Raw genomic sequence first — 27795 nt, forward strand, 5'->3', positions numbered from 1 at the left:
ATTTAGAAGGACGAGTCCATCTATGTTCTGAAAAGAGGAGGGGGCAGACGAAAAATAAATGTATCCTGTCTGAAAGCCACTGTAAGCGTGAACAATCAATTAAGACCTGAAATGGTTTATCAAATCTTTCCAATGATTGCTAAGCCAGAATCCATCTTCTCGGTTGAAATTGTCTCTGTGCTTGTATATGTGGATAGCCTCATGAACGAATCTCTCATGGTAGCCAGATGGCTTACAAAGAACCTCTGTCTTGGAAAAGTCAATGTCATGTGAGCCTACTGAATTATAACAATGATCTGCCACGGCCGAGGTGTTGGTCCTACCGTGTTTAAAGTCTGCTTTGTGTTCACGAATGCGGTCCGAGACATGTCGTTTGGTTTCTCCAATGTAACTACTACCACAGGGGCAACTTAGTTTGTAGACACCAGGGTACTGTATGTCCGGAATCACATCTTTTACAGACGGAACCAGATCACGGATTTTATGTAATTTGTTAAAACGGACCTGGATCTTGTGTTTATTCAAGATTTTGGAGATCTTTTTTTTCAGCCTCTGTGAACTTTGAGGCCCCGCCCGTACTCCAGGCTCCGGCCATACCCCAGGCTCCGCCGCCGACTTCCTGCAGTGGGTGGAGGCAGTCGCTGAGGTCTCCGCTGCTCCCGCCCCCTTCTCCACCAAGCCTTCCCTCGCCTCTACGATCGCTTCGGAGCTGCTGCTGGCTGATTGCTTGCTGCTGCTGTTGTTGTTGTTGCTGCTGCCGCCGCCGCAACGTGAGGCTTTGCAGTGCAGGTGAGGGAGCGAGGCGGCTGAGCGTTCCTGCTCAAAGACACTCGGGAGTTTTTATTATGTTTTGAGTGTCGCTGCGGTGATGTTTGTTGCGGGGCCTCATCCGAGACCTCGGTCTCGCCTGGACGCCCAGACGGGACACGGTGGAGGCTCCCCCGGCCTGCGGATCTAGTCGAGAGTCGGTGGAGTGGGTGTGGGGGGGGGGACAGTGTACTCTTCTTGCCTGGTCGTGCGCAGGTTATAACTGTTATAATAGTTTTAATAATATAATATCGATTCTGATAATAACGTAGTTATTGGGATTCAGTCTGCAGTGGCATCCAGCCAGGAAAGCGTCACTGAGTCGCTACACTAAGGGGAGTCGCGCGTCGGGGAATACTGTATTTTAAACAAGCATTTTTCTGATTGTTTAGAAATGTTTTATTTTATTGTAGAGTATTAATGTGACGGCGCTGTGAGTGGCAGATTTGTGCCAGAAATGCCGCCACGTACGTAAACAAAAATAATCGATTCCCAACTGTTAATATGTTCTGTTGTTTTTATAAATCTGACCACGGATGCACTGGCAGGTAATTCTAATATTGTTGACTTTGTCAGAGCATTTATCCAGGACAGCGAGAGCACCGGGATCATCTTTTCGCAGGATCAGCTGTGGAGTATTAAGTTTAGGCACCTTGTATTCAGTTTAGTCTCCATAACGTTGCAGTGGTTTTCCGGTTGATTACGCAGCACAGAAAAAAAACTACGAATCTTCGCTCATTCTTATTGGTGGAAACCGGAATACCCAGAGAGAGAGAAAAAAACTCAACGTGCGAGTTGTATAACACTTAAGATCTGCACAGACGGGTCCACGATCCCACTTACCGTCAGTAGCTTTAAAGGTTGCCCGTGCGAAGCGCAAAAGGTGTTACGGAGAAGGCGTACAGATGGGATCGGCATGGCTGCTTGGCTAGTTGATGAGCGTCAAGGGTAATACTCACACGAGTGGCTGGTTAGCGAATAGGTTGGGATAGGGAAAGTGCTCATGCCTAGTTGTTTTGGGTCAATTTGGAGGGCTCATGCACGCGGATGGATATGGCACGTTGATAAGCGTCAAAGAGCAAAATTTGTACCAGTGCTGGCAAGTTGATTGGGATCAATGGAATGGCTATTACTCGTGGCTGGTTGGTTGTGATTTAGGAGTACAATTATCACCTGGTGGGATTATCACCCCCACTTCAGAACTCCTTGCCTCACTTTATCTGTTGCCACGAATGTAATTTTGATGTATTTGGCCACTTTTCCATCACAGTGTTTACAGTGCAACCGCGCACTGGTTAAGTGGCTACGGTTAACTTGTGCTCCGGGTGAGTTGGAGAAATAAATTTAAGTTAGTGTTTATCTTACATTTTATTTCTGTTAACTTGCTGAGAGGAATGTTCCGTGTGTTATGGCGAGAGCCCTATTAGAGCAGGACTGAACCAGCTGTTCAGAGGACGGCTGTGCGTTGTGTTAAGTTTAGATTTCTTATATTTAGTTGCATTCATAATGCCGCATTGGTTTTATTTTGGTCGTTTGTTCAGTCGAGAAAAATTATACTGTTCATATACCATGCTATGTCTATGTTGAATTAATTAAACTTGTAAGTTAAAGTGGCTCCCCGCTTATGAGTGTGGCCCATTGCTCATCTGTGTTGGCATTCCTGAGCCAGTGGTAGACATTCATCATTTAACAGAAGGGGCCAGCCTCTGTCGGACAATCACTATAAACAGTGGTATTCGATTTATGAGCACCAGGGAAAATATGGACTCACTGAACTCTTGACCACAGTTTAAAGCTATTGCGTTCCCTTTATTAGTCAAATGCTGTGCCACATCGTGACGTGACCAGCTAGGTGAGGACATTCTAATACTGCACCACACTGCCATAGAAATGAAAAAGCAGTTTGTAAATCCTGAGGACACAAGTGGTAAAAGCCCAGCTAGATCAGACTGACCCATCACCACCATAATTAAAGTGTGGGGATTATTTGGAATTTCGGGGCCAATATTGCATATCCTGGGTGGATGTCCCTTGAAGGAGATTAGTGGAGGAGGAGCAGAATTCCAAAAATGGCTTGCTACCAATAGTTAGTGAAACAGCTGTTACCCGTATTACTTAAATTATCTCACCCATGTATTAATCCTCCTTTAGCAGGCAGTAAAATGAGCACCACTTGATGGGAGTTTGACGGTGGCTGCTGTTAAATATTTACTTAAAGCTTTCGTGACTGCAGGAGTTAATATTCTTTGGGTCTTTCTAAAAAAAAAAGTTCTACGTGACTTTACCGAAAGACCCAAATAATAGTGGCTGCTGTGTGAAATTTGGACTTGCACTTGTGGAATATCCCTTTTCGGGCTCAGGACCAGCAAAAGAGATGAGCACTGTGTAGTGCTCTAATAATATGTGGGTTTAAACAGATTTACATGAAACTTGCTATTTAAAAAATGTGGTTACTGGACTGGTAATTGTTATCTTTTGAGTTGCCGCTCCTCATGTTCAACCACTCTTATGGCTTATGCTCAATGTCCTTTTAGATGAAGATGTTTCTCTAACCTATGCCCTATGGAGGCACTAATCAAGTATGTTGGTGGAAAGTTATTTGGGTATGTAGGAACGTATCTTGATTCATACTAAGAACCTATTCAGATAAATGCGATATAATTAATGGGTTTAGGGAAAGGCAGTTGACATCAATAATCATAATAAAAACGGCCAAATCAACTTTTCTGCTGGTTTGACCATTTTTCCACAAAATATTGGCAGAAAGTTTCCCCTCATCACAAAGTAGCTCTCAAGTCTCAAGCAGAGGAGACTAGTGTAAGTATATTGACAAGGATACATGCAGGTGCAAGGCTCCAATGCACAAAATGAATTGTACATTCATGAAAATAACAAAACAAAAACTATATCACCATGTCAGTCCACTGCTGGATGAAGTTCTGATTCAGATATCACTCTACACTGATTCTTAGTCATGGCCAGGGATCAAACTTTGTCTGCCACGTTCACAGAGTCAATACACAATTGCGCTAATGATTGTGCCACTACTCTCAGAATAACTAAAGTCATTCAAAGCTATATGTTAAACAATATTACAAATTACGTGCACTTTAGGGGATACAACGTTATAATTATAAGTAACATTAAACTGACAAATGGCAAGGCTATAATGCAGGAGTTCTTGAAGGCACTGTGAAATGACTGTAAATGAGAGTGCAAAAGGTGGTGTACCCCTGTAATTCGCCATTCTGGTTGATCACTCAACCCACTATTCCACCTCTCTAGATTCCACAGCTGCAGTTGCTTGCACTCGTGAAGGTGCCAACATGTGTAATTTGGTTTGATGAAAGACTTTGTGGACCATGGAATACGAGCACATGGAAGCTTTTAAGAACAGTGAAAAATATACACGTGCCTAGATTCTAAGCCAGATTTCCAAGTGTTGTCCGGTTACTAATGACTGCATAATATATACAAACGAGTGCAGCCTAGTTCAAAGGGCTGGTATTGATAAAGACAGTATTTATACTACTATAATGAGCCAAGAATGTCTGTGTGTCCCGCACGTGACGGCACTCCACGTCGGCCAGCCCCACTCATTGATAATCATGAACAGGTGACGTCACTCCACCTCGAAGAGCCCCCCTCATTAATAATCGTGAAGAGGTGACATCTTCCAAATGGACACCCCCCCCATTAATAATAATTAGCTGGTGACGTCACTCCACATGGGGGGGCGAGGGGCCTCCTCCCCCCTCCACGTGTTCTCCGTAACGCTATTGAGACATCGAAGTAAAAAGGACGTCATGATGAACAAGGGATTATAAACTTAAAATGAAATAAGACTGTCACCGCGGCCTTACAAATTGCACACGAATTGATGCAATGAATATCACGTCACGGTCTGCTTTTCGCTTGAAAGTTTCAGATTTACTGAAATACACCCGTCCTTGGATGGGCAAAAGGCTAGTATATATAGTTATTGGTTTGCAGAGAATTGCTTCTTTTAGAGTTTAAAAATGGCATCTAGTGTTGTGTGAGAGACACCTGATGAAGCAATTCGTCCATGGCTGTACCCCGATGTGATTCTCTATTGCATCTGTATCTCTGAAATCATGGCATGATGAGCCATATAAATAGTCACACTTTTTTTTAAATATATATTTTTAACTAACTAAACTGCTTTTTATATTCTGAAAAATAAACCGTATATTTTGTAGAAACATAGTTGAAACGTAAAAATTTTAAATTGCACACAACTTATACATGCTGTCGGTTATCTGCTAATTACAGATTTTTTTCACGTGTCACAATTCCAACCCACTTGGTTATGCGGTGGCCAGGAATGGCAGTGTAGCAAACAGCTTCTTCAACCCATCTCTGCAGACGTTTTAAGTGCGAACTTCTCATGCATGGATTTAATTGTAATACTGTGGTTTATTGATATTTACAAAATGATCATATCTCCCAACACCACAAGAGTGTTGATATATTCAGTGAGTTCGCTGAATAAAGAATTATGGTGTGTATAAATGTTTATTTTCTGTGTGACCTTGGTGGTGCTCTTATGTTGTCAGAATTGTTGACTCACAAATTACGAGATAGGTTGCTTGTTCAAATCCCAGTCAGAGGTTACCTCAGACAATTTTCTTTGAGATTGATGAAACGAATACCACATTGTGGAATGCCAAGAGTAGTAAAAAGGTGCTTGTCATGGGAATATAGAATTTATATTTTCGGTTCTTGACCACCTGCAGAGATGTGTGCTGGCCCATTGGTAATTTGAGCGGGGATGTACTTAAGTAACTGCAGTGCTGTAACGTGTATTTTCATAATGCCAATTGGATATAACGCGATGAACGTATTAGGGAACACCTTTTTTATAACGCGGATGTCAATTGGATATAACGCAATTTAGAGGAATAAGAGGTTGTGCGGATGCCTCGGCGTAGCATCACACAAGGCGGGATGCTGCTGAACGCTTCTAGATGCTACCTACACGCCTCGGTGTTAGCTCAGCTTGCGTATGCATCTCACGTTTTATTGCTTTACCCTATATTGTATAGTATTTATTACAACGCAATTTTTCCACAACCCAGTGTTCTTCACGAACGCAACTACTGTGTTATAGGAGAACAGACTGTGTACCGATGAACAATTTCCTCCACAGGTGTGCCAACAGCACCCTACCACAAGCATTATTGATTAAATCACATGCTTCACTTGCCTGCACTGTCTGCTTGTCACAAAACCTTTGCCATGTTTCACTGCACGTGGCGTCATAACAATCCAGGAGTGACTGTGAAAGCCTCGGTTTTGGCTCTAGTAGATGCCAAGATGGCAAATTTCTATGCGGTTGGACTGCTGCTTAGCGACCGAGTAGCAATTGAGCATTCTAACAACGACGTAGTGTTGGATTTACCCATGCAAATAATTACGAAATAGTCGTGTGCTGTCAAGTCAATACCTTATTCCCTGTTCAGCCAGGCGAAATATATTATACAGTAGTACTATTTCTGCGAGGTGTCTGGGCAACTGTCTGTGAAAAGGAAATAAATTCAGTGGACCTTAACATGGTTTTTGGTGCTTTTGGTAATCCTGAGCCAGGGGAGAGAGCTATGGCAGAGACCAGTCTCTGTAGAATGGCCACTGTTTGTTTCACTCATAAATGGTACAAATTTTATAGACCCCCCTTAGGGATGATGACTATGCGATTGGTCAACGTCTAACCCAAATCAAATTAAAATAATACTCGGTTAACTCCAAGTTGGGTATTGGATTGTAGAGGATAACAGCACAGGATATGATCATAGCTGAGCGGCGCAGTGTTTATAGAGCACTCAACTCAATCATAAGCTGCGAGTTCAGATTCACTTGGGAGTTGCAGTTTAACCTAGTTGGAGTTGGACTTGAGAAACATTTTCTGTTGCATTCATAATGACTACCACTTTTAAGCCAATACAGCTTGTCTTATTGGGAGACTGGCCCCTGCCAATGAAATTGTATAATATGAATAAAGTATTTATGAAAGTGGATAGAATGGTCCCCACCAGGGGAGTGTAGATTTTCTATCACAGGCTCAGGACTCTCGATGAAGATGACTACCATTAAATGCTTGTTGACAGTTTTTTTTCCCCTTTTGTTACAATTCTGGAAAAAAAAACGTGCCAACATCTCCACGGCAAGCAGTGATGCAAGTCACGAAGGGTGATGCGTTTTGGCCGTTTCAGCAAAAATTTGCCTCTGCTAATTCTTGTGACTGAAGCTCGCCTCGACTTTGTATTCGCTGCCACTGTGGCTTGTGCTGGCGCGCGTGCGCAGCAATGCTGCGAGCGATGGACGTGACGAGCCGACCGAGCGGCGGCGGGGACCCCAACGCCCTGCCCGAGGGCGTGCCTACACCAGCGCGCATGGTCTACATGTCCGAGAAGCATCCACGCATCACCCTGGAGGCCATCAGCGTGCTCCGGCGACACCGCGAGCTCTGCGATGTCGTGCTGGCGGTTCGTGCTCGCACACGCACGCGAACGTTGCCACGAGCACCGTCACCAATACCATCATCACACACCGTCGCCACCCCCAATAGCGTTGTCACGAGCGTCACAAATGTCAACGTCACAAGCACCAGCGGACCGTCGCAATCCCCAATACCACCTTCACAAGATTATATTTTCTTCCCCATCTCTATAACATCATCACCCACACAACCGCCACAGTTTGAACCACCACCAGCTTTAGCAACACAATATAGCTCTCGTAGCGAGTTGATGGCTTCACCCTGCTCTGCAGTGAATAAAAATCTCGCCATTGCCCCGTGCTCTATAATCTTACAAAAGCAATAGCATTCTCGCCTCCCACAGACCCACCTCCCAGTAGAGGAGGCGCAGTGATAGCATCGCACATTCACGCCCCACCAACCCGTTTGTCTTTGACAGGTGGGCAGCCGCAAGATTTACGCGCACCGAGTGGTGCTGTCGGCGTGCTCCCCCTACTTCCACGCCATGTTCACGGGCGAGCTGGCCGAGTCGCGGCAGACAGAGGTGTCCATCCGTGACGTCGACGAGACGGCCATGGAGCTGCTCATTGACTTTGCCTACACGGCACAGGTGATGCCACCAGCCGTGCACACAGTGTTGTTGCTTTAGCAGGCTGGGCCATTAATGGACTCTCATCCACTTTAGGAGAGCGAAAGACATCAACCTTTGTGTTGAGTGTTTAAGGCAAAGGGTAATGTCAGTTGTGTATGACCAAATCAGCTGGGATGCGCCTGATCTTATGGGATGTCAAAAGCAAAGCAGGGTTGTTGAGCCTGGATAGTGCTTGGATACACAGGGGATGGTGGAGGAGTTGCGGGGGGTTAGGTGGAGGGGTGGAGTGCGAGGAGTATAATACAGGAATCCCCCACGATGCGTTACAGGAAAATGCTACTTTACTCAAAATTACTTAAAGTGAACTATCATATTCCACAGACATAATGTTAAAACCAGGGTTTGTGTTCCTAGCCAACATAAAAAAAATAGCTGTCATAATGTGTACCAAAATGCATATGATTGTAAGCTGACATTCATTTTAACTAATAATAAATGCTAATAATTATAATTTACCAGAGATAGTTGAAAAGCTTTCTCATCGAGGCCTCTTGTGGTGAGCAGTGGTGGAGTTATGCAGATGAAGGAGCAGGACCAGCTGCCTCTGTCTCTCTTCATAGGCTCTTCTCCAGACCTTCTGGCCTGATGGAAGAACATTTCAAAAAGCATCTGTCGAAAGATAAATGCACAGAATTTTCTTATTCTGCTGGTACCAGCTTGTAGCTGTGAATGCTACTAGTTAATATCCTGTTAACTGCACAGCTACGTTTTGCGGTTTGAATCATCCTCACTGAAGATGTCCATTGCTGCTTCCAAATTAATAAAAGGCCCTGATAAGTTTTTTAACATTCGTGGTGGTGGTATAATTTCATTGGCCTCTTCCTCCGCTTGTTGTTGTTCAAGCTGTATCAGATCCTCATTTGACAGGTCCTCACCATGGGACTCAACGCCACCATGACCGACTCCTCCACGTTGTCGAGTCCAGCTTCCGCCGTGTGGCGGAGGGATTCTCGGTGGTGCGCGCTATGCGTGTATCGTGTGGTATAACACGGCAAAATCGTCAGTTTTCACAACGTGCGTCCCAAGTAAAAAAATGAAGCCAATTTTTATTCCGCACTCGTAAGGAATTCTATTCCCAAATTGTTCGACGACGAATTTGCAAAACAATGCAACGTATAGCGTGGAATTCCTGTGTTATATGGTACACGACACATAACATACAGTAAGTACATTGTATTTAGTGGTTTATTTGTAACACCCACTACATGCACGATTATATGTAGATTCATAAATATATAGTAAAAGGTGTGTTTTTACGTTTAAAAAAAACGCCACTTTAAAAAAAATATATTGCTGTGGTTTTTCACACCTGATGATGATTGCTTGTGTTGCAGTCGAAACGTCGTGATAATTTTATTGTTTTATATTTTTATTATTTAATTGTTTCCCTTCTACGTGACTTTACCGAAAGAACCAAGAATATGAATTCCTGCAGTCACGAAAGCTTTAAATAAAAATTTGACTTAAAGCCTTCGTGACTGCAGGAATACATATTCTATGGGTCTTTCGGTAAAGCCACGTAGATAGAAAAATAATAAAAATATCATGACGTTTCGATCGCAACACAAGCAATCGTCTTCAGGTGAGAGAGAGCTGTATATCAGAGCTCTCTCACCTCAAGACGATTGTTTGTGTTGCGATCGAAACGTGGTGATATTTGTATTATTTTCTATCTACGTGGCTTTTCCGAAAGACCCATAGAATATGGGTTTAATTGGTTTTGCAGATGTTCGGCAGTGCATAATACATTTTACATGACATTATGTAATCTATAGTCAATTTAAAATGTTATATACACTTGACAATAATGAGTTAATCTCTTGCAAGGGAGACCCTGGAAAATATAATCGGTTATGTTGATAGATTTACAGTACATGACGAAATATTGTATTATGTTGAATTTTTTTCACATCATACATAGCCAACCGTGCTAATCAAATATGTGTATATTCATTACAGCTGCATGCCATCACAGCTGGAAATGACATTTGTTTGGGGTTTACTTTGACTTGGCTAAGCCACACTGTGCTTAGAGAGCGTGACACCCAATAAGAAGTTTGTGAGTTCATATCCCTGTTGGAATTCTACTCGGCTTACCTTGCCGCTGGGGCCTATAAAATTAGTACCACTTTGTGTAAAGTCGGCAGCTGTTTGGCTCACCCCTGAACCACAGGACAGCAGAATTTCCACAACCAGCGAAGGTCCGTAAAACGAGATGAGAATCTCACTTATTCTTGCATTTGAGCAGAACACCGCTTGCTTCTAACGCAGTCTGCGCTGCTGCGATCACAGATCACGGTGGAGGAGTGCAACGTGCAGGCCCTGCTGCCGGCCGCCTGCCTGCTTCAGCTGGCCGAGATACAGGACACCTGCTGCGAGTTCCTGAAGCGGCAGCTCGATCCCTCCAACTGCCTGGGAATCCGCGCCTTTGCCGATACGCACGCGTGCCGAGACCTCCTGCGCACCGCCGACAAGTTCACGCAGCACAACTTCCAGGAGGTGGCCCTCTGCAGACACACGTGCCAGACGACACAGCCACCAAGTCAATGCAGATTCACTCTCACAGCGCATGTTTGGGCCAGTTGTACTTTAGGGTGTCTTGTCACGAGCCCCCAAGTATTCGTTGGTTTCTCTCGCAGTGCAGTGCTACAACTTCCCATATTCAAGGACAGCCTGCAGAGGCGGGGTATCACAGAGCTACTTTTGTGGCGTATGATCTGCACCATAAAAAACAGCATTTTTACAACCCACTCTACACACAGCAGAACTAAATAGAACGTTGTTGGGTTTTTGTGTGTGTAGTCATTGGTCACTGGGCTGATACTATCAAATCACTACACATTAAAACCCATTTTAATCACAGGCCTTAATTCAAAAGCCAGGATCTAGACAGTGCCACCTCAGTGCTCTTATCATCTGAGCCACATTAAAGGAAAATGCAAGCCGAGACAGAGTTGTGTTTTTGCAAGCACCTAGCCTGTGTATGCTGGGCTGTCCAACACATCTTTGGTTATGATAGAGCTTTTAAAATTTACTTTCCGAAGTGCTGCCAAAAAGTTCTAGTGATATCATTGCAGCACATTAATGTAACTCAATTAACGTGCTGCAACGATATCACTAGTTCACGAGAGTACAAGACTTAAAGTAACTTTTAAGTATTTTGCTTCTGCGCAATGAAGTTGCAGACTCATCTCGGACAACCTGGAACAGAGCCTAAGTGTGTGTCACATCATGGGACCTCCTTTGCTAGTACCAAAATATGTAAATAGATTTTTCCACTTTTTTTTCTGGCAACAAAACAGGTGTTAAGATGTTAAAACACCAAACTGAAACCTTTTTCAAGGAATCATGTCTGCATTAACCACAATGCTTGTGTCCTTGAAACTTATTGGTCCACACCAGAGACAGCTTTCTTTTGAGCCTCGTCTCAAACGGTGTTAGACCAGAGGATGCGTTTTTGACCAGAGGACAATGCATATATTATCAGAGATTTTTTTGCATTCTGACCACAAGCATTGTGGTTAATGCAGACCATGATCCCTTGTAAAAGGTTTCAGTTTGGTGTTTTAACATCTTAACACAGCTGTTTTGTTGCCAAAAAAAAGGGGAAAAACCTATTATCAAAGGAGTGTGTCTGTAAGAGGCTCTTGTTTTATTTGGCTGTGGATTCATTTAAAAAATATACTTCCGCCACTTTCATTGTGACGTGCAAAAGAGATTGCCGTTCACTTTCATTGTATTGGTAACTTATTGTGTGGGTGTAATTTTGTATGTATGTAAGTTATGCTTACGTGGGCAGTTGAGGGTACTTGTAATGCAATTAAGTGTGTGTTGCAAGTAGCACGTGTGGCTGTCAAGGCACTATACTAATCTCCACAAAGCGTAATGAATCTTCCAACAATTTCAGTTTTCGGTGCAATAAACAATTTCAACTCGCAATGTGCCGCACAGTATCCACTCGCTCTCGAAGACGAGCGAGAGAATGACTCGGAGGTGTGCTAGGAGGAACTATAGTCAAACGGGAAGGCAGCAGCAGCCAGGTGGTGAGCCGGCGTCAAATGTTTGTGGTCCTCTATACACGAAGGTGTTTTAATGTGCTGATATATGTGAGAGGAAACCGGAGCACCTGGAGAAAACCCACATGTGCGAGGCGACAGTACTGTCCTATACAGAGGGAACGGACCGAGTTCACATCTTTGGTTTACCGCTTTATCCTGTCGGTGAAGCCACGGGAATTAAGTTATGACATTTGTGTGATCCACCACCCCTCGTCTCCACGGCGCTGGATTACAGGCATGTACCACCACCACCCAGCTATCAATAGGTGCTCCCTAATAACACTGTGCCCAGTAATCCAGGCTGATATGAAGCGGGGCATCTGTGGCTTCGCAGGTAATGGAGAGTGAGGAGTTCATGCTGCTTCCTGCCAACCAGCTCATCGACATCATATCCAGCGATGAGCTAAACGTGCGCAGCGAGGAGCAGGTGTACAGCGCCGTCATCGCCTGGGTCAAATACAACATCCAGGAGCGCCGGCCACAGCTCCCTCAGGTGCCTGCCTGGTGTGCGCGCTTGCGTAACCGCTGATCGGTGGTTGCGTCCTTCCTAGGCCTCCGCTAGGAAACGTGTACGCCCCTAATGTAAAGCCACTGCAGGTTGAGAGTCTCCCCATGCTGTGTAGGTCGTGGAGGTGACACGACCAGATTTTGCCACGCTAAGCAGTGCGTGTTAGTTCAGGTGGAGACTAGATGTTTGACCATCATTAGACCTCCTTTGCCAGTACCAAAATATAATAATAGGGTTTTTCCCCTTTTTTCTGGCAACAAAATTGAAACCTTTTTTTACGAGGAATCATGTATACATCAACCACAATACTTGTGGTCAGAATGCAAACAAAAAACACTCTGATAATATGATGCATTGTCCTTGAAACTGATTGGTCCACACCAGAGACGGCTTTCTTTTGAGCCTCGCCTCAATTGGTGAGTTTTGTTGCCAGAAAAAAAGTGGAAAAACCCTATTATTAGATGTTTGACCAGACTTGGTGCGAAAGCTTTCGTGACTGCAGGAATTACTCTTTGTGTTTTTTTTCGGTAAAGTCACGTATAAATAAGAAATTATAAAATAACATAGCGTACGACGTTTCGGTTGCAACACAAGCAGCCATCATCAGGTATAGAAGAGCTAAATTTACGAGAGAGGGGAAACACATAACCCCAGATGTATATACAGACACCCAAGTAGGGGGAACTAACACAGACACAACAGAAGACACAGAGAGAGAAGCATATCAAACAGACAGGGTTTAGCAAAATTTGGAAACCATATAAAGCAACACAGAGATGTTTGACCAGTTTAGCACAACAGTTGATCTTGCTGCACTGCCATCTGCTGGTATCGTAGCACCATATCACCCGATAACAATCTGTTATACGTAGCTTGGTCGTCCCTCAGTCAATCAATCAAGTAATCACTTCTTCCTGAAACTAAATTTGATACTTTTATTGTGAACGTAAGAACCAATTTTTTAATCAATTATTCAGTACATCCCCACTTAGTTGAGCGTGGCGCGCATGCTTGACAACATAAAAGCGCATAAAGCACACATAGTAGCAGTAACTATATCGCTCCTCTTGCTGATGGCAATAGGAAACAGTGGCTGCACGACGACAAAACTTCCACCACTGGCTCGGGGCCCCACCAACATTGATGAGCACCACCCAAATCTCGTGTGTGCTTTAATCGTGTCAACAGTGTGTGACTATTCGTCTTGTTGAACATTTATTACAGCATAGATAGCAGTGAAATAGTTTTCTGAAAACGCACTGACGCAATCACAGCATCCCAGCCTGAATTCCTAGCCACACACATGGGGCGCATGGTACTTGATTATAGCCCGTCTCCTCTTGGTGAACTCTACCTAAAATGAGTATCCAGTTTCGATTTAAAGCTTTCGTGACTGCAAGGATTAATCTTCTTTGGTTCTTTCGGTAAAGTCACGTAGGCCGCTTGTGTTGTGGCCGAAACGTCGTGAGAATATTATTGTTATTTTATTTTATCAATTTTTTATTTTATTCTCATTCTACGTGACTTTGCCAAAAGAACCAAAGAAGATGAGCATCCAGTGTTTGTATTATCAATTCTTGGGTTGCACAGGTGTATGGGTATGTGTGATGCCAAAATAATAAGCTCCACACATGTGCCTAAGCAGCCGGTTTGTCGTTAGGAAGGCCTGTGTCTTGTTTGTGTATGGGTGTATCAATCTGGACAAAGTCCCGTCAGTGGATCTCTCTAGCAGGCAATGATGCAATCCAATGAAACCATACAATGTATATCTGTATAGCATCTAAATGCAGCTGCATCTCAAGATGCTGTACTTTTGTTATTGCCGTATAAGGTTAAGCGAGGGGTCTTGTTCTCCGTGTGTGTGTGTGTGCGTCTGTGTGCATTAGTGTAACGGTTATCACGCTGGGCCTCCCCTATGTCGACTCAGCCTCAAACGAGTACCTGGTGCAGTTTGTAAACATCACCACTCGGGAGGCAAAGGCACCGGGTGTCGCGTTGGCCACCAACCCCCTCGTGTGCCGTGCCAGCCTTCAATAGGGTGCTCGCGAACAGCATTTGCTCAGTGAAAAATAAGAATAGGTTTTACCGTTTCTAGCAATAAAACTAAATATAAAATAATTAAATCGTATTGTTTTATATTTGTTTTGTTTTATTGTTTCCCTTCTACGTGACTTTACCGAAAGAACCAAGAATATGAATCCCTGCAGTCACGAAAGCTTTAAATCAAAATTTAGGTGTTAAGATGTTCAAACACCAAATAGACACCTTTTGCAAGGAATCAAGTCTCCATTAACCACAGATACGTGTAGTTAATGCAAAATGACTCTATTTGGTGTTTGAACATCTTAACACCTGTTTTATTGCCAGAAAGGGTAAAACATTCTTACTTTTAATACTTTGATACTGGTCAACAAGGTCCCCATGATAGCACTTGCTCGAACAGTCTGTTAAAGGCTATACGGGGGATCTTTGTCTTTGTGTAGGTGCTGCAACATGTCCGTCTGCCCCTGCTCACACCCAAGTTCCTGGTGGGCACAGTGGGGACGGACCTTCTGGTGAAGAGTGATGAGGCATGCAGGTAGCCGGCCACGCTGTCACGAGTGGTGCTTGTGTTCCGTGAAACTCACGGGAGGCCGCCATGCCAATTTCCGCGTCATCAGCTGAACAGGATTCGCAGAAAATCACGAATGTTGGAATACATTTTCTGTGAACGTAAAAACCGTCACCTTGGCTCAGGAAGGTGATGTATTGTTCCGGCGGTCCCTGCCGTGACTTCTTCGTGACATTTTCCGCAAGTCAGAATCCTTGATCAAGTGAGCAATGGGGCTTGAGCTCACCTCGTTTGAAGGCAGAGCCTGTAGTCGAGATATCACATTCGGAATCAGAATCTTTATTTAGACTGGAGGAATCCAATGAGCTTTGACGCTCTTTTTAACAGACGTCCAGTTGGGGTCGGTCTATTGTACATGCCAATCTCTGCATGGGATCACCACTGTTGACATCTCACAAAACGGTACGTGCTGTATCCATGCTGGAGGAAAGATAGGCTGAGTGGACCCCGGAATTTGATGTAATACTTGAATATCCTTTAATTACACCTTCGCAATGGTACTACTTAAAATAACTAGGCGAGTCAAGAACGTAGATGCATAAATTTGACACTCCTGCGAACATGTACACTCACAATGATACTGTTAATTCAATATAACAGGTTTGTTTTCCTGCTGCTGACAAGAATGATCTACATTTTTTGACCAAGAAGGGAATATTTCCCAAAGAATGCAAGCCAGCTTGAACGATGAAATGAAAAAAATAACTTATAATTTCAACAAAAATCAACTACACATTCCACCCACTTCTATTATAATTCTGGGTTATCCATTCCCCTAGCTTGGATAGACCAGTGTGAGGCATGGCTGTAGACTTCTTCGGGTCATATTCTTAGTCTCAGCTCAGCCCTGGCTTAACATGGCTCAGTTCAGGCGTGTACTGCTGAGTTGCTTCCAGAGACGCGTTAGCGGCTCATCATCCATGGCTTGGCGCAGGAGAAAATCTTGAGCATGGCTGGGATCGTGCTCCAAGGCCGGCTCAAATGAAGCACATGGATTTGAGCCATGGCCTACTTGAACCAGAGCCAAGCTTGGGCTGAGCCTTGACTGGCAATATGGGACTTTTACAGTGTTAATTATGGCTCGGTTTGACATTAGAAGATTGTGGTGACCCACACGAATCATGACAAAGGTACAGGAAATCCCCCGCGATAAGTTTCCGCATTGTGCATTGTTTTGCATATACGTTTCTGATTAATACTCTTATATAAGCGCGCAACTTTCTGTGATGAACGCTGCACTTTCCATCGTCTTCATGCAGGGGGCGCTGCAAACCTACGCGCCCCCTGCATGAACGACGGAGGCGCAGGGACAGACGTTCGATTACGTTGGAATCGATCTGCAGACGGCGGTCTTCTCACACGGCCAGCAGCTCTATGTCGCCTTAACTCGATCCCGCAATCCCAAACAGGTGAAAGTCCGCATCGAACCGAACCCCCAGCAAGGCCATCTACTTAACGACGAGGGAAAATTCACACGGAATGTCGTTTTCAATTAAGTCTTCCAGATGTAAAATGATATAAGCTTTTAATGAAGAAATACAATTATCTAGTTCTAAACATAATACAATTCAAAGATGTTTCATTTTAAAACTTCAAAACGGAGCATCGGGTGCTTGCGTGAATGCGTCGTTCGTGTTCAACTTTTTTTGTGATTTTCGTGGCCTAAGGCCGTAAATGGTTGTAAGGGGCGCCATAGGCGCCCTTGAACAACCCCTAGTTAAGAAATATTTCATCACACAAGTGTAATGTTTTTCTTATGCTTTCTGGAAAAAAAATTGCAAATTAGTTTTTGCGCAATTGCGTTCCTAGTTTAATAATTGTGCAAATTTTCTTTGCACGATTTTTAAAAGGAATGTATATGCGAAACACGAATGAACGAGGGAGAAAGCGGACTTTTGCGATGCAATACCGAGCTGTACATGCATAGCACGTACCACCAGAAATCCCCAAGAGGCCTCAATCAGCAAGCTCTTAAACCATCTCTGGTATTAAGTCTTTTTAGTATTATTTGTATTCTTATTTAAAACGTATGTTCACTTATAATCATATACATTTTTGTACACTTAATGACATTTGGTCACGCATTTTCCAGAAATGTCGACTAGCAACGCAACCCCTAATTTTAACATTATGTTTACAGGAACTTAGAGCTCGCTTTAAGTAATTTTGAGTTAAGTGGCATTTCCCAGCAACGCATCCCTTACGTATCGCAGGGGATTCTTGTATTATCCTCCTCCCCCTGCACCATCCCTCGTTTTTTTTGTGCCGTGCGCTGCGTGCATTAATGTTTTGTTGTTTTTCCCTTGTTCGCCGCTCAAGAGACCTCGTGGATGAAGCCAAGAACTATTTGCTTCTGCCCCAAGAGAGACCGCTCATGCAGGGCCCCCGCACGAAACCCCGCAAGCCCATCCGCTGCGGGGAGGTGCTCTTCGCAGGTGAGCTGTTATGGGCTGTGCGCAGGTGCAGGAGGTCGTGGGTTCGATCCCGACCATGATGCCCACCGTATATTCAGAGTTTGCATGTGTCTCTCCCCCGTGGTGGTGTGGATTTTTTCTCCAGGTCCTCCAGTTTTTTCCCCCTGCACATTTAGAAACATGTGTTTAGAATATTTGACTGCCATGAATTTCCACATGATTAGCCACTTTGAGCTATCATTTGTGGCCAGGTCGCTTTTGAAAAAGACCTAGTCAGCTTAGTGGGCCTTAGCAGGTTAACATTTAAATAATTTGTTTAGTTTAATAGGTGCTTGCTAACAGAAATTACCTCCACAGTCTGTTAAGGCTATAAGGGGATCTTTTCTCCCTGTCCATCACGGTGCAGTGGGTGGCTGGTGCAGCGGCGACGCCATCTCCAGCGTGGAGCGCTACGACCCGCAGACCAATGAGTGGCGCATGGTGGCCTCCATGAGTAAGCGGCGCTGCGGCGTGGGGGTGGCCGTGCTCGATGACCTCCTCTATGCCGTGGGCGGCCACGATGGATCCTCCTACCTCAACAGTGTGGAGCGGTGCGTGCGAGCGAGCGGTGCGCGTCAGCGGGGGCGATTGAGGGACGTATGAGCGAGTGCCTCTGTGGGGAGCGGTGGCGGTTAGCGGGCCGCGCTACGAACCCGGTGACCCGAGTTCGTTTCCCGCTCACGGCCAACACCAGTGATGATTATCTGAACCGGTTGTGGGCGTCCCCTAGGTATGCTCAGCCTCAAATGGGTATGTGGTGTGGTGTGTAAACATCGCCACTCGGTGGACAAAGGCGGCCAGGCGTGGTGCTGGCCACCCACCCCCTTGTGTGCCGTGCCAACCTTCATAGGTGCTCGCTTGGAGCGCTTGCCCCAACAGTCTGTTAAGGCCACACTGGGGATCTTTAGTGGATGAGTGAGTGCTTGAGGGACGCACGTGTGAGTGCTATGGTGAGTGATGTATGATCGTAATGCGCGGACCCCTCAGGGCGTGGAGGTCTCCATGAGACGCCGGCAGGCGATCTTATCCTTGCGTACGCAGCCACGCTGAGTAAAGGTTGCTTCATGAGTTTGTGAGTAGCTGAGTGCTGCTGCATGTGAGTGAGTGCTGCTGTGAATGAGTGGATGATGTATGATTGACAGTGTACTGTTGTGCGAGTGCTGCTTTGCTAATGAGTGATTGTGTGCTGCTGTGTATGTGAAGGCTGACCCACAGCACTCGTGTACAGACCTGAAATAGTGAACTGCTGCTTTTGATTGTGATGTTTTCTCCAGTTTTGCCATTGCTCTACATGTGCGATACACATAAAACACAGACTTGGCCACGGGCATGCAACATAAGTCTATTCCACACACCTCCACCTGCGGCTCTTCTCACATGAGCTTGCACTTGTGCATACTAATCCATGCATGCACATGTGCACGGGCATTTCCACAATTTAGACGATTCCGGACGTACATGGCAGACACTTTAACGATGTGGATAATTATTAGTATAAATCATTCAGTGGCTTTTCACTTGGTTATAAGTATATCAACTAATTAGGAATCTTAATTCACATTACACATAATTTGTCCACTGTTTTTGGTACTAGATAAATGCTCAGAATGCCACGGGATCAGACGTACTCGGACAAACTAACTTGTTCATAAATTATTTGGTGGAGCTGCAGCATTGACAGTGGTGCACAAGCACAGCAAGGAAACTTAACACGTTCGTCAATAACACTCTGGCCTTAAAAGTATACATGCGTAATAGGCAACGTTTCTGGCAATGTGCCTTTTTCATAGCAATTATGGTGCCACGCTGGCAAGATGTTAACTACCTTGCCTGGTATACAGGAACTCATGGGTTCAATCCTCACCCTGTGACACCTGTATATTTGGAGTTTGCATGTTCTCCTTTTGGCCACGTGGATTTTTACTCCGGGTCCTCCAGTTTTTCCCTCCACATTTAGAAACACGCGTTCGGAGTATTTGGCTGCGATGAATTTCCACGTGATAAGCCACTTGGTTGAGCTATCCACTTGTGCCCAGGTCACTTCTGAAAAAGAGCTACATAGCTCAGTTGGTCTTATCTAGAGAAAAATAAAGTCTATAGTTTAGTTTAGTTTTCGCCATTGTATACATTTCCTTCAACGCACGTGCTATGAAGAAGGGCCGTTCCCCGAAACGTCAACAATTACAGGCGGGCCTCGCATAGCGTGACAACGTAGAACGTTGATTCGTTATAGTGCTCTTGGTCCTGGAGAACATTTTACGAAAAAAAAATGTCTATCTAAATAGCGCTTAGAAGTGAGAACACGCGGCATCGCCGGCCAAGGAAACGTACCCGCTCCCTTTACTTGCTCAGCCAATGAGAGCGACGCACGCGCTGAGCCAACCAGACCCCCACCGCCCGCGATTCGATTATCACGATTTGTGATCGAATGCCATTAAAGTGCGTTTAGCCAGTCAATGAGACCAGGAAAGAGTCTCAGGCGCCACCGAAGAGAAACTTTACGGAAATTTAGACTGAGGGCATCACTAATACCCAGATTGGAAGTGCAGCAGCTCCATCCTCGTCTCCCATCGCTGCCTTCTAGGAGTACAGTAGAATGCACTTGAGTACAGTAAAACCTTGGATTGCGAGTAACTTGGTCTGCGAGTGTTTTGCAAGACGAGCATAAATGTTAAATAAATATTAATTTGATAAACGAGCGAGGTCTTGTAATACGAGTAGTACGTATACGCTTTGTACTGCCGAGTGTCACGTGATCACATCTGATATACGAGTGCTTTGGATTACAAACACGTTTCCGGAACGAATTATGCTCACAATCCAAGGTTTTAATGTATAGTGCAAAATAATATTAATGCCATTTATATAGTGCTTTTCATCAAGGATCTCAAAGTGCTGTACAGGACACAGCAGCAGCATATACTCGGCATAACATTTTTATTATAAATAAATGTTAAGAATCCATTTACTAAATGAACTAAAAGTGTAATAAGTGGAGGCGTATATAAATAGGTTTTAAGACGCATTTTAAAAATGTCTACAGACTCGGAGATCATGATATCTCTTGGAAGAGCGTTCCATAGCCTGGGGGCTACACGGGAAGAATCTCGGTCACCCACAGACTCGACCTGGGGATTTAGAGAAGATCTGCATCCCCAGCGTGTTAATGATGTAGGCTGGGGCAAAATGTTTGATTGCTTTCTAAGTTAACAATAGGAATCGGTGGGCGAACACCCACGCCGTGTGCCTTCCCGCACGCGGCCTGCCGATCGACTGTGGGTGTACCCAGTGAAACCTGACGGTGTGATTGTCCAATCGGTGGAGCTGCTCTCGCGCAGGTACGACCCCAAAACGAACCAGTGGAGCAGCGACGTGGCGCCCACCAGCACGTGCCGCACCAGCGTCGGCGTGGCTGTGCTCGCCGGATTCCTGTACGCCGTCGGCGGGCAGGACGGAGTGAGCTGCCTAAACATTGTGGAGAGGTGCGTACTCGTGAATGCGCGCGCATGCGTGCGTTTGTGGAGCGGTGCGTGCGTTTGTGGAGCGGTTCGCACGCCGCTGCGTTCAGCTCCCGGCGACCCGAGTTCGATTCCCGAGGTCGACTGAGACTCAAATGAGTAGCTGGAGAGATATGTAAATATCACCACTCGGGAGACAAAGGCGGCCGAGTGTGGTGCTGGCCACCCACCGCCTCGTGCGCCGCGCCGACTTTCATAGGTGCTGCTCGCTTAACAGCACTTGCCCCAACAGTCTGATAAGACTATACGGGGCAGATGTTTCTGTGTGTGTGTTGATCTGATCTCCCTGTGCGTGTGTGAATCTCTGTGTGTGCGCGCTCATCATTAGATATGACCCCAAGGAGAACAAGTGGAGCCGGGTAGCATCTATGAGCACGCGGAGACTCGGGGTGGCGGTGGCTGTGCTCGGGGGACACCTGTATGCAGTCGGGGGCTCAGACGGGACATCGCCTCTCAACACTGGTCTCTCTCTCGTGCCCATCTGGCTCGCACAGCCAATGCTGAGTGTTGCCGTGTGTGTGTGTGCGCATGGCATGTATGTTGTGTGGGGAGCGGTAGCTTAGCTGTTAGTGTGCTACTCCACGAGTTCGATTCCCGCTCACGGCCAACACCAGTGGCGATTATCTGAACCGGTCCTGGGTCTCCCCTAGGTCGACTCAGCCTCAAATGAGTGCCTGGTGCGGTGTGTAAACATCGCCACTGGGGAGACAAAGGCGGTCGGGCGTGGTGCTGGCCACCCACCGCCTCGTGTGCCGTGCCGGCCTTCATAGGTGCTCGCTAACAACACTTGCCCCTACAGTCTGTTAAGGCCATATGGGGGATCTTTGTCATGTATCCTTGTGTGTATCTGTGTGTGCTTCAGTATTTGAGTGTGGGCGGTGGTGTAGTGGTTGGCGCTCTATTCTAAAATTCCTGCAAACTGGGTTCGATTCCCAGCCACGGCTAACATCAGTGGCGATTATCTGAACCAGTCTCAGCTGTAAATGAGTGCCTGGTGCAGTGTGTAAAAGCATCGGCACTGGTGGGACAAAGGCATCCATTGTGGGGCTGGCTACACCCAATGCGTGCTTGACAACAGCAGTAATAACATAGTGCTCGTTAACAGCTAACAGGACTTTCCCCAACTGTGGTGTGCATGGCTATATGGAGGATCTGCATGTAACAAGCTGGAAAGTGTAACATTAGTGGACCCGTCTTGCAGGTGATGATTCATGTAGTTCTCATGCCATGGCACAGCATGCCCAAGCAGTCCTTGTTTTGCCAGATACGTGGGGCAAAATTGGCCCCACGCAGGGGTTAGAAAAAGCACATTGACATTTACCAATTTCCATGGCTTCATTTGTTTTTAAACTATTAACTTAATTTTACCATATCCTTGGTTCTTTCGGTAAAGTCACAATAAAAGAATACAATATATATATAAAACAATAAAATTCTCACGACGTTTCGACTGTAACACAAACAGTCATCATCAGGTGTGAACAAAAAACAACGGCAAGAAGCCCTTCAACGTGACTTTACCGAAAGAACCAAGAATATGAATCACTGCAGTCACGAAAGCTTTAAATCAAAATTTAATTTTACCAGTTAAGGCCCACTGGGCTCCATAGCTCTTGGTCAGAAGAGACCTGGCCTAAAATGATAGCTCAACGAATTGGTTTATGTGGATATTCATAACAGCCCAAATACTCTAAAAGGCATGTTTTGTAAATGTGGAGGGAAAAACCGGAGGACGCAGAGTAAAACCCACATGACCACGGAGAGAGAGAGATGTGCAAACTCCAAGATATACAGGCGTCAGGGTTGGGTTCGATTCCACGACCTCCTGTATACCATGCGAGGTAGTTAACATCTTGCCACCGTGGTGCCACAAGTGTGCCTACACCGGTAAATATGGAGTGAAAGCATTTGACACGTGACAAAATAGTTGGCCATTTCTGTAGGATGTAGAATGTTCACCTTTGGCCCAGAGACTGCCAATGGTGATGAGCGCCACCCAATGCTCACTTGAGCATTGGGTATCCTCTGTGGCTTTTGGGTCAAGGTCAGTGCCATGCCACAAACACCACGAAAGTTGGGACAAAAACTGCAAAAGCAAACATTTCACTGGGGAGTTAGAGCATGGGGTTTGAAGGGGGAGCACTTGCCCACCAAACACTGCCACATCTAGCCAATCGGCCACTAGCACTCGCCCTTCCCACGAATCCTACCCCACTTCACCAGGGCCACATTTGGCTCTTTGCACACTTTTTCAGTTGTTGGCGTTCATTGTTTCCTTTGGTGTCGCCCCATCCAAGAGCCCGTGAAGGTACATTACGCATGGCCGTGTGTGCGCGTGTGCGCGCAGTGGAGCGATACAGCCCCGCCGATAACCGGTGGGCGCCGGTGCCGCCAATGGGCACTCGGCGCAAGCACCTGGGCTGCGCTGTTTACCAGGACTGCCTGTACGCGGTGGGTGGGCGCGACGACACCACCGAGCTGAGCTCGGCGGAGCGCTACAGCCCCCGCGGAAACACGTGGAGCCCGGTCGTCGCCATGAGCTCCCGTCGGAGCGGGGTACGTTCCATCCATCTGTGCCGCCGAATGAACGTCGTGCCCCTCGGTCCGTACTTCCACGAGTACCTGGTGTGGTGTGTAAACATCACCACTAGGGAGATGAAGGCTGGTGCCTGCCACCCACCCACCCCCTTCGTGTGCTGTGTGTTGGCCTTTATAGCTGCTTGCTAACAGCACTTGCCCCAAAAGTCTATTTAGGCTATCGGGGAAATCTTTGTCTCTTGCCCATATATTCATCCATCCCTCTGTCCATGTGTCCCTCCCTCTGTCTCGCTAGCCATACATTTGCCTTTCCGTCCAATTGCTCGTTCCGCTTATTTTAACCAGCGAGTACTATACAACAGAATGATGATTAATAATAAAGTGCTTTTGGTGCTCGTGCCATTCTTGTAGCACGAGGCTGTCACGAAGACGCTATGTTTAACACACGGATATAGCGTACAGGTAGGGGGCAATGTTACTATTTGATTTTACCCCATTATGTCATTTGTGGGCAATATTACAATTTGGCTAATCTGGCCCGTGATACCTGCACGCATGTCCTGCTCTTTTTCTAACAACGTCACATGATTGTTTTACGTTTCCTGCGAAGCAGATTACAATCAATGTGTTTTTTGTTTCATGCACCTATAGTATTAAGCAGAGTGGCCACAGCCGCAGAAACATGAACCTCTGTTTTCTTACAATCTTAAAAACTACAGCTCCGCACACAGTATGCTGTAGAGCACAGTTAACTTCCAGGCAAGCTGCCAATTGAGCAGTGGCATAACACTTATTTTCTTCTACATTTATTATTGGCGCAAACACAACTTGGGACGTGTGTTTTTTTTTTACTCCGAGCTGTTATATATCGAACGTTCAGTGTCAAAGCGACAAATGCTGCAGGGTGTGCGTGCAACAATATTGCTGTGGTCAAATAAGATTGTGGTGATGATAGTGATGATGACGTTGGGTACAGGTGGGCCTAGCCGTCGTCAATGGACAGCTCATGGCCGTCGGAGGGTTTGATGGAACCACCTACCTCAAAACCATCGAGGTCTACGACGCAGAGGCCAACACGTGGAGGTAGGCTCGGGACAGGGGGCCTGCGTGGGTAGTTGTTGGTTCCGGTGGCGTTGTTTATGTAACGTTGGCTGTGGTGATGAGTATGGTGGTGCTAATGAGATCTGTTCTGATTATCTTGTATGATTGTACATGTGTGCGTTGAACCTCTTTCGCACCGTACGTAGCCAACCGGCGGAAGGACAACGAGCTAAAACCTAAAAAGCAGTTCGAGAGAAATGAGTTCTCAAATCTGGATTTAAACGTTCATAGCTCCAGTGGCTTCCTAATGTCGGAAGGAAAGGCGTTCCAGATGACAGCAGAAGCGCGATCTGAAAGCGCGCGACGTGGTAATCACCGTCTTTGCTCGATGGCTATTTTGACGTCGCCTTTGGCCAAATCACGTGAAAAGTGCCCGCTTTAATCAGATCTTGGAAGCTGAGCAAGTGTGAGACTGGATAGTGCTTGAATGGGTGACCACTATGCAAAGTAGGTGATCACCCATTTGCAGTGGGCAGCAGAGGGCAGTGCAGCAGCATCCATTGTTGTACTGTATTATATGCTCCCATGTCTCTTCTACCTGCCGTCAACCCACGCTGACAAACTCGGCGAAGTCTGGTAAAATGGCCCTTGTGCAGAGGCTTTCATCCAGCAGTGGATTTTACAAAAGGGCTGTACTTGAATGAGTGTGATCCTGAAGGCACTGATGATGTTTCTAAAGGTAGTGTTGCTCATGTGGGTGTTGATTATCGCGGGTGTTGTGATGACGGTGGTGCTAATTATGGCGAGGTTAACAACAGCATTGATGCTCACGGTGGTGATGCTGGTGTTGCGTTTCAGGTTGTATGGAGGCATGAACTACCGCCGCCTTGGAGGAGGGGTTGGAGTGGTTAAAATGACGCAGTGTGAATCTCACATTTGGTAGCAGAAGACGCAGCGCGTTCCGTGTCCGCGTGCAGTCCACGTGCTCCGTTGAAACACGCACGAACACACGTGCACACAGGCACATGCACGCTTTTCTTAAATAAGTGCACATCGATACTTTTTGGAAAGGAGTCCAGGAGATATACTGGTGGAAGGGCTTTATTTATTCCGGTAACACAGTGACATGTGCTCGTAGCGAACGAGATTCAAAAAAGCTCCACTGAGTTTTCCCTAGCCCATCCGTTGTGCTTTTTGGGACCCCCTTCTCGACCCTTTTCAACCTCCGTGGACCTCTACACACATCCGGCCCCTCTGCCTTCAAGGGATCTTCAAACGGGGCCCCTCTTTCAATTGGAATTTTGCCTGCGCCTTTACCCTTAAATCGGCGATCAGACAGCTGGACCGCTCTGCGGCTGGACCGCTCAGCGATCAGCCAGCTGGACCGCTCGCCGATCAGCCAGTGGCACGGGGGGGGGGGGGTGGAGCTTGTGCTCATCCCCCGGACATCAGTGATCCGGTCGGTTATTCCGGGGGGTTGTGTGATGCTGCCGCTGCCACAGCAATGAACCTGCACTGTTATATCTGACGTTAAAATCGGTCTCCCTTGGGACAACGCCAGGTTGCTATGCATGCTGCAGTGGAAGATGTTTAGGACATGCTCGTAATAAGCAATACTTTAAGTGTATTGAAGTACATAAGTCACAGCAGCCCGATCTAGTCGCAGTCGTAAAAGACTGCAACTACAATTTCTGTTGTAATGTGTGGTAAAGACAACTTTGAAGCGATGTAGCAGGTGGTGGAAACTCCCATGTTCCTATGGCAGGGGACCATTTACTCCACAGGATCCAGTGGTATAGACTCACTAAGCGGTGCTCATTTTAGTTACCAAGTGAGGATGACAATGATGATGGTAATGTGAAACCTGGATTGCATATGCACTCACAGCTCTATGCTTGGAAGTCCTGTTGCTTTTGTATATCCAGTGCATTATAATAACAACGACGTCAACTGAGTACCATACTCAAACTCTGTACTTGTACAATACAACCGACAATCACACGCACACACACGGCCATTCTCAACAATATAGTAACGACCAACTATCCATGCGTCTTGATTGCCATGTGTATGGCACGCCGTAGTCGTGTTCAGCTAGCCATGCGTTCAGGCGCATTTAACTGGCGACATGTCCGAGGCAAAGCGCTCGCAATGTCTCACGGCTATGCAGTTTCACCTCGTCGTAGCGAACGCACACTCGGCCTAGAACACTCGGGTTCCCTCCAATTTCTATCGCAACTGAATAGAGCCTTACATATATTTTGGTACTGCATAGATGTTTTGTTTTGTTTAAATGCACAACCAAGCACCTGCCCTCTGCGAGTCGCAAGGGCCTCTTTCTCTGCAGAGGGTCCTGCGTGGAATGTTTGGCTCAAGTTTTCGAGAAACATCATTGGCCTCTCATGCAGCGATTAAAGATTTGTAGCAATGCTTGCACGAGTTCCGTCCTTTGAATTGCCCGCAGCATAAATGGCATCGCTCGTATTGTGAAATAGCGAACTTGCACACCGAAACGCGCTGTGTGTTTCAACGCATTGTTTGAGGGCGACTTGCACCCAAACTGCCCTGGAGAGTCTTTCACGAGTCGCCTCCAGTCACACATGGCACGTGCAATTTTCCGCGCGCACCTGCACGTGCGCGCACACTTCAACGTAACACATCTTTAAACCACGGTTGCGTTTTTTCTAACGTTTACATTTTTGAAAGAAGTCCCTTGCATTGAAAAACTCTTTGTATATTGTAAAGTTGTCTGTTAATTAATAAACTGTTACGTTAAACTATAATAATAAATGGGCCGCATTGTGTTGGTTCTTGCGTGGTTTTGCGTGGGTGTGCGAGTGTGAATTGAGTCTAAAGAGTTGACATTTCTCGCACAGCCACAGCCTTTGACTCGCCAGATTACTAATACGAGCCATGTGATGATTTACAAACCAGAGGATTGGTGAATTATATTCTTAGTTCTTTCTTTTGTTGTTTCCCTTCAACGTGACTTTACCGAAAGAACTAAGAATATTAATTACTGCAGTCACGAAAGCTTTAAATCAACAGATTGGTGAATTGTCACGATTAAGCCACTGAAGCTATGCACTTTTATATCTAGATTGAAAACTAAC

General features: G+C 45.9%; 1 protein-coding gene across 1 annotated transcript; it reads left to right on the forward strand.

Annotated features, from left to right (window-relative positions):
* The first annotated feature begins 605 nt into the window (after positions 1–605).
* On the forward strand, positions 606–27486 carry KLHL20 (kelch like family member 20). The gene is made up of 13 exons (XM_032946765.2): positions 606–789; positions 7129–7310; positions 7743–7913; positions 10248–10454; positions 12348–12506; positions 15005–15099; positions 17452–17567; positions 17953–18136; positions 20924–21067; positions 21432–21565; positions 23451–23659; positions 24618–24724; positions 25541–27486. The coding sequence occupies exons 2-13, from the start codon at positions 7131–7133 to the stop codon at positions 25623–25625; spliced, it is 1791 nt and encodes a 596-aa protein (XP_032802656.1). The 5' UTR covers positions 606–789; positions 7129–7130; the 3' UTR covers positions 25626–27486.
* The last annotated feature ends 309 nt before the right edge of the window (positions 27487–27795 follow it).

Source organism: Petromyzon marinus, chromosome 5 (assembly GCF_048934315.1).
Source record: "Petromyzon marinus isolate PM22_M1 ecotype Great Lakes invasive population chromosome 5, UKy_Petmar_22M1.pri1.0, whole genome shotgun sequence".
Classification (NCBI taxonomy): Eukaryota; Metazoa; Chordata; class Hyperoartia; order Petromyzontiformes; family Petromyzontidae; genus Petromyzon; species Petromyzon marinus.